The 11,989-nt window shown below is 37.0% G+C and overlaps 1 protein-coding gene across 4 annotated transcripts in view; it reads left to right on the forward strand.

Moving 5' to 3' along the window:
* The window catches only part of LOC144442360 (FERM, ARHGEF and pleckstrin domain-containing protein 2-like), a 107,879-nt gene that overhangs the window by 52,525 nt on the left and 43,365 nt on the right, over positions 1-11,989 (forward strand). For all 4 annotated transcript variants that reach the window (XM_078131683.1, XM_078131684.1, XM_078131685.1 and 1 more), the window contains exons 3-5: positions 8,300-8,401; positions 8,769-8,808; positions 9,370-9,448. In XM_078131683.1, the coding sequence (XP_077987809.1) occupies positions 8,300-8,401; positions 8,769-8,808; positions 9,370-9,448 (221 nt within the window). The remainder of the gene's footprint in view (positions 1-8,299; positions 8,402-8,768; positions 8,809-9,369; positions 9,449-11,989) is intronic.

Raw genomic sequence — 11,989 nt, forward strand, 5'->3', positions numbered from 1 at the left:
CATTTCTTGTGAGTCACCACATAGTAAGAGATAGGGAACACCAAATTTTGGTGCCTATCTAGAAATTGTGTGTCAGTGGCGTGTCAAATTGTTATACTGTTGTACATGTCATAAAATTACATGATATATGGTGCTGTGAATGATGTGATATTTTATTGTTATTGTAAAGTTGTGTCATAAATATCCGACAGCCTTGAAATGGTTGATTGCAAACAACAACACAGATATGCAAATGACCTTACGGGGTGACATTTTATAAACAGTGAGTATGCCGATATAACCAATCAAGCATCTGATGAAATTAAATGTCCTGGTAGTAAATGTACAATGGTAGAAATTAGGTCTAGGTTGATATCTTTATGTCAACTATCACGAGACATCGAATGTGAGAAGTTAAAGTCACCAGTGTGGACATGTTGTGAACAAAATCTTGTTTTATAGCTCATCGAACATGATGACTACTATGTACATTTTCGCTAAAGAATAATTTTTGCTAATTTTGCTGGAAAACATACACTATAAAATAAGTAGTGACTAAAATGCCGTAACAAGTCTGGTGATTAGTAAATATTAGTCTTTCCGAACTAGCTGAAGACTGTAAAATCACAACATTTTCTAATGGCAAAATATCAAGGTTTACACGAAATACCAACACACTCAGGAGCCCAAAAGTTTTGATAGGAGTACTCTTTATATCAATTTACTAAAACATCGTAAACCAAAATTCATTACACATAGTAAGCTCGCCATCACATACATGTATATGAACATAGTGTTACTGTGTCTGTACTAGATCAAATTTTGCTTGCCAGTCAGCCATCACAACGTAATCATATTGTTGTCAAAATGTGCTTTTGACGTACATTTTGTAGCTGTCCCACACATACATTGTACAAAATGTGAAATAAAATTCATTCGTTGGCTAACAATCAAATAATTTGAAATTTGACTGAATTTTTGATCTGGCCATGACATGTCAAATTCACTTTTGTAGATTTACTTAGCAACAGCAGAGTCTTTATCATAAGATGATATTCTCCGATTGTAGGGAAATGTTGCACCGAAACTCTACTTAGACTGTTGATACACCGTGATGATGACCCTTGTACATCTTGACGAACGACAGCACTATGTCATTTCTCTATCAGGATGACAGCCATGTGTCTGTACATACATACATACATACATACATACATACATACATACGCACGCACGCACGCACGCACGCACGCATGCACGCACGCACGCACATACACACATACATACACACACGCACAGACACACATACATACACACACACACAGACACACACATACATTCATTCATTCATTCATAACCTAATATTCCTTCCGGTTCTTAAAGGCACCAATTCATTTAGAAGAGTTAGTTTGACCACCATTCTTTCTACAATAACACTCTCGCAAAAATCTTTCAATTGATTTTCCTTAATCCATTTGAATCGTCATAACCTTTTCAAATACGGTCTTGTGATGGAAACCGTCCTTTTTGAACAGACAGACGCATCATCTGTCTATCAACTCTACGTCATCCCTATCAATCCCCCCTATGGCATTTTAACGCAATCATCTTTCAATCGTTTACAACGACGTACTAATGAACGTAAAGAAACAAAGTCTTCTTTACAATTAACGATGATCGACACACTAGCCACAGTGTCTGTACACGACATGTCTGCAATCTCAATTGAGTTTAGGAAACCAGATATAGCCTACTATGTTATCATTTGTAACATTCACCTCCTGTCAATATTGGTACTGAGATTATTCAACCATGTGAAGGAGATAAAAATTGAATGAATGTTGTGTTCCTTCCGAAGAAACAAACTCAAGGTTCCTAGTGTGGTTAAAATAAATTCAAGTTCCTGATATGTAAATACATGTATTCATACACTGGAGTATAGTACAACTATTTTATGGATTAGATATGTCAAGAGTCATTATTGCAAGTCAGACTTGCAGTATATATATTGCACCTATTACCTGAATAAATAAGTATCCTTTAAGGTTTGTGTGGAGTGGGATAGGGTAGGGTATAATGGACTTCCTCTGTGTGTGTGTGTGTGTGTGTGTGTGTGTGTGTGTGTGTGTGTGTGTGCGTGTGTGTGCGTGTGTGTGCGTGTGTGCGTGTGCGTGTGCGTGTGCGTGCGTGCGTGTGTGCGTCCGTCCGTCCGTCTGACCATTTGTGTTTGCTTGTTTGTTTTTGAGAGGGGAGAGAATTAGGTGCAGGCAAGTAAAAGACCATCGAAATGGCGGGTACATGTACAAGCTACATTGTAAACACAGTAAATATGGGTGATTGTAGTCTTGAATTGCCTCAAAGATACCATTGTCTGTTTTGAACTGTTTTAGTGTTTAGGCATGTAGGGTGATATTTATTACCAGAAGGATGAAGTGATGGTAATACTGTACACTAGAATAGATTAAGTTATGTTATTCTCATTGACAACTAAAGAACTCCTGGTCGATTCTTACAGAAATGATACACTTTTAGTCTGACCTATTGTAACAGAAATACTTCTCTTTTTTCCCTGATCTATCGTTATGGAAACACTACTCTTTTTAGCCTGCCCTATCACTATGGAAACGATACACTTTTAGCCCAATCTGCATAGGTTTGCACACAAGCTGATACACCGTGCCTAAACCAATACAATTTGTGATAACATATTCCCTGAAGAGTGAAATGATAGACAGGACGCAGTGAATTATGTTACCTTTATGCCTCAGCTAACTGTCAGTGTTCGTAATCTGTTGTAATATTATCTCAACGCTTCGTTTCAGTTTACAGATGGGCCACTGCTAGTCATGCCGGGTACATGAATAGCACAACTAGTTAGAGACAGTTTATACATTTATATGTGGGTCCCACCAATTTCACTGCATTAAACCGACCTTCACCGATGTTCAAATTTCATATCACCGTTCAAACGTCGTTCACTTGAACAAAATATGTGATAAATTTTATCTCTTCAAGCTGCACTAGCTGTAACTGAAACATTTTTTGAAAATGTTTTGTTCGATGTAACGACTTTACTTGTAATATCGTACACCCTCAGTATTGAATCATCAGTGGGTAAACATATTTGTGTAACAGCACGCAAAGTATGGTAGAATGTATCCATTCAAATCAATAATTACTACCTATAGATAACATACATGTAGGCCTCAAATTGACAGGTACAATGTTTAGTTGTTGGTATTTTTTCAATTTTTAGTGAATATATGAAAAAAAATATTACCCTGGTGGACAAGTGTCTGTGGCTGAGAACATCCATAAATGTTTGTTAGATGTAGCTCAGACAGAATTTCTTACTGTCTGTCCAAACAAAATCACTGGGAATACTCTCCAAGTGTGTTGATGACAGTAGCTGATACCACAGTGATATTAATATTCACACCATATCACTAACTGGTCATAAACCAATAATGGCAATATAGCAGACACAGTTCACTTCACCCCTAGGTTCAGTACATCAGGGTTCACAAGGTCGACGAGATGGCATCATTTAGCATGTTAAACCACTTTTATATAGCGAAGCGATAACTCGGTATATATGTATGTATTACAAGCTATACTTAACTTTTAGAGATTGTTATCACACTGAAGTTACTTTTATAACAAATCTTCATAAAGATTGACACTGGATGTATTTTTTTTTACGGTTCATGAATATTTATAGTGATGTATAGTGATATCACACAGACCACACCGGGTGAATTTGTAGATATGTATGTTGATGAGTTGTTTAGCTGCGGTCTAACATTAACTGTTTCCCATAATGATTTACGTTTGAAAAAAGGAACCCCATTTCGGAAAATAAAGGTATTTTCATAAACTTTGAGTTTTGGAGCGTCATGTCATGATTTAACATTGCAAAAAATTGTGCACGTTTCCCAGGAAACACCAAATTGAAACTCGCTTCACCTTCAGTGTTCACTGACTGTCTTAGCATTGATTCAGTGTTGCCTCACGGTGTAGTCAGCAAACATGCAAATGTATGTTAATTAGATGAAAAATAAAGATACATGACTCCTAAGTGTTTATTACCTTCATGACTCCTAAGTGCTTATTACCTTCAGATAAAGTCATGAATATTCATTGTTCATCTAATGGATATGCATGGTTGCGAACACCCATGAAGCATTTCGACTGACTGGTAGGACAATGGATGTGAAGCAAGTTTCAATTTGCTGTTAGACTTTACTGATAAAGTTGAAGGCAACGGATAAAAAGCTAGACTCTCCAAATGATTGATAAGATACAGAGAATGTTGTTGACCTACAGGAGTAGAAAACGAATCATCGTGAGTCGAGTTGAGTTGGATCAGGTTGTAGACTCTACTGTAACCCTAGGAAGGTCAACACAATTTATATATTTGTCTGTGTCTAACTAAATCTGTCTGTACTGCCATCTGTCATCTTTTAATAGTACTTTAAGTGACATTTAAATTTGAAATATTGAATGAATCGTTTGTTATGGCTCAAGAATTACTTTCCCAGTGAGCAGCATAGCATTAGGCTACATGTAGTTCACTGCATAAAATGGGTTGGTACTGACACTTTCCTAGCATGTCTTTGCAACTTGAAATGTTAATATCTACAACCAACCCAGCATTACATGTATGTTTAACAACAGGCTAGCTTAGTGATAACACTTGGTTGGTAGTAACACCTGGTCAACATGTGTTAGCACCTGGAATGGTTAATGCCTATATCCCCCATACCAGCCCTGTGTTAACACCAGTCTAGCTTAGTAAGCTGCACAACAAATGAAATAGGATTCCATTTGGTGTCTTTTTAAGGTAAAGTGGAAGCATTTGAAGAGTTCTGTATGATTTGTTCGTTGGGAAATGTTCAGTGACGAGAAATATCGTGGGCCGGGGTATTGTGGGTGGTGGCACTAACCGTTTTAGTAGTGAGGTTACTGACATCGAGGTGGTACTAGACACGGCCTATAGTTATACCTCTGGAAGCATCATTTTTTGAAAAGTCTGAAAAAATAATGGTGATTTGGAACATTTTGACTCATACATTGAGCACAACAGAGCAAGTGATGTAGAGCACACATTGTCATGATGTAGAACAACAATGCTAAATCCATGCCATATTTTTGGTTTGAATGTGTTCAATTTAGCTTTGTTGAGTTATTCATGATAAATGCCTATAAAGCGTAACATGCAGGTAACATGATAAAGACAAGGTGACTGCCACTTTGGTGATACATCTACAAATTTGTATAGTCTAGAAAGTAGACTGATAGAAGAGAAGTCCTTGTGATTAGATTACCGCCAGTTCGGTGAGATTAGAATAAAGAGTACAAACTTATAGTTTAGTATTACCTGTAGCGATATTACCCCATCCATCATTGCGTCTCTTACTGTGAAAGTTGTTGAAATCGGAGACAACGCTCAGAGGCTGGTTGCATAATTTTGTACTTATTAGTTACTTTTTACAGATTCATGTAGGTTAAGCATCCTCAATCATTAGCTTGTCTATGAAGAACAGATATTTCATGATTTTGACGATTTCTATAGAACTGGTAATTTCTTGGTATAGTTTCGTGTTTTTCAGTGAACAACGTTGGATAAGACCGTCTTGTATTATTTGTATGGCCTCTTAATAAATGAGAAATATATAATGCAGTTATGTAAATGTATTTATTATGGACATAAACTATTTGGTAATACAGAACATGTCAGTTGTACTTGTATTTGGCAGACCGTACAAGGGGAAAGTTTTTTTCTTTCTTTTTTTTTTTTTTGGGAGGGGGGGGGGGGACCTTGCCCTTGCTTCTGCTTCTGTCTGTCAGTGTACATGTATATCAAATTGCAAGGTTTTTTTACACGTTTTTCTAGCCTTATCGTTGTGATCAGCATTCAAATCAAAGATAAATGAGAAACAACAAAGTATAACAGAAAAAAAAGTCATCATAAGACCATTTCCCCTAGTAATCAGTAAATCTTATGTCCTATTGTACAAATATGAATTATTGAATGACCAGATGACATTTGATATTTCAGGATATGAATACTATATGCTATATATAGATATGAGATTTCTTTTACCATCCATAGGATAGGACTATAAATCAACGTTTTGAACTAAAAGCTTACTTGAATAAATAACGGTTAATGACAGGCAAATGTATGTGAGGGAAAAGGAACTTTTGCCAATTCGCTGGTCCCTACATACATTTGCTGATCCCTGTGTACATTGCATACATATGCAGGTAACTAGTAATCGCATCTCGCACTCTTATTGGCTGAGATGATGTAACCACTCCAAAATACCATAAAGGATTATGGGAAATATATATACATTTCCATGTTAATTCAATATGGCGGATTCAAAATGGAGGTTACTAGTTACACATTGTATCTGCAATCTCACACGAACTGATGGGTCGCGTGATGGCACAGAGACGAGTGAACTGTGGCCAAGTCCTAGCGTTGAATGTTGAATCAGTATGAAGTCGAATCAGAATCCGTTCTCCAGTCCCAACATGCACTAAAGTTGGTGTGAGTTGAGTTAATAGTTTGAAATCACTGCAGGAAATGGTTTTGAACCGATTAAAAGTAAATCAGTTCGGACTCGATATGAAAGTATAAGTAACTTGGTTCAGAACAGACACAAAATAAAAGTGAATCAATTCAAATCCATTGCTCGGTTGTCTCATCGCGGATCATCATGATATAGATAGATTTGACCAACTTGCCATCATTAAAATGTCATTGCAGTGCATATATGCAATAATTCTTCCAGTTAAAAAATTATTCTGTGGTGAAAATATGTACATGAAATGTTTCAAACAAAACATGAAACTTGTACCCCACATAAAATTTAATACATGGTTAGGAAACCATTCAGTAAAAGTATGTAATGGAGTTGAAGTGCGGGAAAAATGTCATGAGAAAATTGTATGAAATAAACGGAAAGAACGATATAATCACAGATGTGAGCAATTTTCGAATACAAAACTTGTCTTGCAAATTAGTGTATGCAATTGGCAAAATTTTCCCCACTGTCGCTTTCTCTCAAATTAAGGATGCAAACCTGGGTTGATCAATGGTTACCACGGCAACGATTATTAGGTTCATCATCTTGACAATTCCCATGTGGAAGACGTGTCGACTCAAATTGCACATCAGACGTCAGATATTGTTGTCTCTCAATGTTGTGTGTGTTAACAGTGTATAGAATGTGCCGTCATCACTACTATGCATACAAAATATCTTTAAATCCGGCATTTATAACTGGATTCACCTTCTTGAATCTTTTGGGACCAAAAAAAAGGAAAGGAAAGTAAAGAGTTGTCTGCAGTGACGTTATTAATGAAAGATCATGCAGCAGAAGTTTGAGGTCATATAGGCTCTTGTAGTTTGGTCGGTGACAATTTATATATTCTGTGGCTTTGCTGGCTGTCTATTTTTAAGTAGCAAACTGGCTTTGAGGTATTCCCTGCCAGCTGAGTTACCATCAGGAATGATACTGTCGTTCCTCCAAGGAATAATCAGACTTAATAGCTTAGAAAATCGGGATAGATACAGTATTTTTAAAGCAAATTGCTGGGATCGTGGTATTGTGATTCTGTGAACAGATACAGAAATTTGGGCTGTTCTGTTGCATGGTGATTTTAATTAAAGGTCCAGTTCAGATGAGAAGTAACTTTGATATACAACTGGTTTTTTTTACACCTGAACTGTAATCCTAATGTAAACTTGGCTTTAAAGGGGAACACCACTTCAGGAAATAGAGACATTTTCATAAACTGTGGGTTCTGGAGAGTCATCTCATGATTTTACATCACCTACAGATTTCAGAGAAGCAGTAAGTTGTACATTTATAGAGTGTATCTCTGCTGTGGTCTACGGCATCACGGTGATAGCAGAAATACTTTATGCAATGGTTGAGTACATTTTGTATTGAATATTCATGACGGCTGTTTCACACTGAAGTATACAGCATTTTTGTACTCATGAATATTAAATTAATGTTCTACCATTGATTTGCGTATTTCTACTATTTCCCATAATGCAATAGCCCATAGCAAAGATACCCTATTATGCTATAAATGCACAAGATCAACTTGATGTTTCTCTGAAATCGCAAATAATTGTAGGTGATGTAAAACATGGAATAACTCTCCAGAACCCATGTTTTATGAAAATATCTCTCTTTCCTGGAGTGGCGCCCCCCTTTAATCTTATCTTCTGTTATTTATTATGGAGGGTTTTGCTAATCAGATGATTATAATTATGATCTTCTATTGTGTCTTACAGAAAGAAGGGCCATCAAGGGAACTGTTTGACGCATGCTGCCATGCTCAAGGACTTTTTGAAACAGATTATTTTGGACTTGAGTTTACAACCAAGGGTAAAGATGTAAGTATATGATGCTTGATGTTTTGAACAAAATGGATTATTTACTAAATACGTATGTGCAGAATAGTGGCCCTCTTGTGGTGAAAAATCATGTTTATTGGACTACAATTTACAAAGAATATTTGTGGAAATGTCAATCCACGCATTCTAGAAACTGAAGCTGTTTTGAAGCTATTGAAATGTGTGAGTTAGTGAGTGAGTGAGTCAGTGAGTTGAGAGAGTGAATTAGTAAGTTGAGGGCGAGTGAGCAAGTGAATGAGTGAGTTGGCTGGATTTGCTACATGTCTATGCATCACTTAACTCCTCACTGTGTTAGGAACCATCATAATATGTCATTTGTGAGTTATTTCTACTCTTTTTCAACCAGGTTTGGCTGGAGCTTGAAAAGCCCATTGCTAGACAGATATGTAAGTATCCACCAAACTTTTTAGATCAGACTCTTACTTATCATAAACTCTTTACTTGTCTTTCATTGTCATATACTAATCCGTTAATTCAGTAGTGCTATACGTGTGCCTATCTCATACAACATCTCTCTCTCTCTCTCTCTCTCTCTCTCTCTCTCTCTCTCTCTCTCTCTCTCTCTCTCTCTCTCTCTCTCTCTCTCTCTCTCTCTCTCTCTCTCTCCTCTCTCTCTCTCTCTCTCTCTCTCTCGCTCTCACATTTCTCGCATAAGATTCTAGCAAAATAAAATTGTCATAAAGGGGAAAGATACTGTGCATCTAAGGTCATAAAAAATTTCAATTAAAGTCTTACCATATGACACTGACCATAAGATTCTAGCAAAATAAAATTGTCATAAAGGGGAAAGATACTGTGCATCTAAGGTCATAAAAAATTTCAATTAAAGTCTTACCATATGACACTGACCCAAATCTTCCGTGACAGCATCGAAGAAAACTCTGTGTAGGTTTGCACTGGAGTTCTTGTAACAATGTTAACATAACCCATTGTTTTTTCCTCGACAGCACCCAAGAAAACTCTGTGTAGGTTTGTTGTGAAGTTTTATAATCCTGATCCAGGGCAGCTTCAAGATGAATTTACAAAGTAGGTCAAATTTCATTTTGTCTAAACCCCCCCCCACCCACCCACCCACCCACCCACCCACCCACCCACCCACCCACCCACCCACCCACCCATCCACCCATCCACCCACCCCACCTACAATGAAAACAGATGTCTGAGAAACATACCAGGTTTACTAACAACAAAAGATAAGTGTACGAAAACCATGTGTACTAGACACAAAACAAATACCGTATTCAGACACGCACAGTTAGGCTGGCGCTGCACTGGTGTAAAGTTACAACTGAATGCTTTCAAGCTACTGAGTTTGCCTCTCACACACAGTTCATAGTCTTAGCTGAGTATAAGACAAGCAAACTGGGTAGGGTGATAAGAATCAGTTGTAACTTTACGTCGATGAACTGTGTGTGTCAGAGTACTGGACGTCTGAACAGGTTATAGGAGTAGTATACATATGAACAGGATATGGGATTACTAGACGTTTGAACAGGGTATTAGACGTTTGAACAGGGTATCAGAGTACTGGACGTCTGAATATGGTATAGGAGTACTAGACGTCTGAACAGGGTATAGGAGTACTAGACATATGAACAGGATATCAGAGTCCTAGATGTTTGAACAAGGTATCAGAGTACTGGACGTCTGAACAGGGTATCGGAGTACTAGATGTCTGAACAGGGTGTCAGAGTACTAAATGTCTGAACAGGGTATCAGAGTACTAGACGTCTGAACAGGGTATAGAAGTATTAGATGTCTGAACAGGGTGTCAGAGTACTAGATGTTTGAACAGGGTATCAGAGTACAAAACATCTGAACAGGGTATCAGAGTACTAGACAGAAACAAGTGTTTAAAGAAACAAAACCGAGTGTATAAGGAAGAAACAGATTTGCTAAAAATAAAAGCAAGTGTAGTAGTCACACAACCAGGTATTCCAAATTAAGTATTTGTAATCAATAATGCAGGTCTGATATTATAGGAAACAGTCATGCGTAAATTCTAATGCATCACTGATCCCAGTCTGTTGCAGTGTGTGTTGTGTTTTTGATATTCAGTATTACTATGGAAAGCAAGTTATCAGCTAATTTAGATAGACACAAACTAAAAGTATTCTTGTTGCATATGGTAAATTACACACATAGGTGATAGCAGTGCCATGCTTATGTAGGAATATTACCCAGGAATCAAGATATTAAGACACTGAATGAGGTTGTATGTGCAGCCACTTGAGGACAAGAGATGCCACCCAACTCAACCTGATTAAAATCCGATGTAGTGTACATGTCATAATTTCTTTTTGGCTGTTATGTTTATTGTCATTTGTTCTTCTGTGAGTGCTTGTTACATACATCTGACACAATACCCATAGGTTTTCCTGAACCCAATCTCGTACATAGGACTAGCCAACAGAATCCATCTTACAATATAGCACTCAACTTCGAAATTGAAAGAAAGAGAACGACCAAACAATAATGATAACATTGTTGTCTGCACTCTGTGCTCCTGCTCTTTTTGAACAGATCGCACTGAAATACTGTACCCGTATGTTTCGACATTTTACACATTTTCATTAGCTGAGTGAATTCACTTGTGTGGCTTGGGGAAAACCTATGGTATTGTGTCTCATGTATGTAATGACCACTCACAAAAGAGCAAATGACAGTAAATGTAACAGCCAAAAAGATATTGTGATGTGTACACTACATCAGATTTTGATCAGATTGCCACCCAACTATGCTTGTAATTACATGAACATCTATAACTAGCTTATATCAATGTGTTTAACCCGTGCAACACCATGTCTGCATATATGTAGACAGTGCTTTCTGGGTTCCCATTCCACATCTGCACATACGCAGACAAGTTTACTCATTTGCATAAGGAAAATTTTCACCTCTTCACCTCGTATCTGGGTAAATTGATATTCATTTGTCAATATATGTAATAGATGGATAAGGAATACATTATTCCTTTCAAGTTAAAGTTGATAATTGTAGAGTAGGTAAGATCCAACTCAGTAGTGAAAAAGTCCTTGACCTAGGGAGTCTTTTACATGGAAAGTCCTTGGCCTAGGGAGTCTTTTACATGGAAAGTCCTTGGCATCTTAGGAGTTTGACAATAGTTTTAGTTCGTGTCTGTGTCAGCTAACCCGATAGCTGACTTGCTGTCATCATATGCATTTATGTTTGAGTATTCATCTGTTAAAAAGAGAAAAAATTCAGTACTGAAAGCGTGCAATTGTAAAACACAGTTAATTATACATTATCCAGGGTTATGAAAATTTAATGAACTAATTTTCCAATTTTCGATATCATCTAATTTTCTAATCAAAGGCTGTCACTTTATGATTTTCATAATAAATAAAATGTCTTCAAACTGTAATTAGAAACAAAAATATTAAGGAAAATTTCATTATTATTCAAGCTGCACTATGAAAGGCAAAGTCCAGTAGACTTATTTCTGCCTTTAGTACACTTGTATTGATTACTGCTATCAGCTTAAAGGAAAAGTCAAGTCAAACTTATTTCTACCTTTAGTACACCTGACTGGACCTTTCCTTTAAT

The sequence above is a fragment of the Glandiceps talaboti genome, chromosome 11 (assembly GCF_964340395.1).
Source record: "Glandiceps talaboti chromosome 11, keGlaTala1.1, whole genome shotgun sequence".
In the NCBI taxonomy this organism is placed as follows: Eukaryota; Metazoa; Hemichordata; class Enteropneusta; family Spengelidae; genus Glandiceps; species Glandiceps talaboti.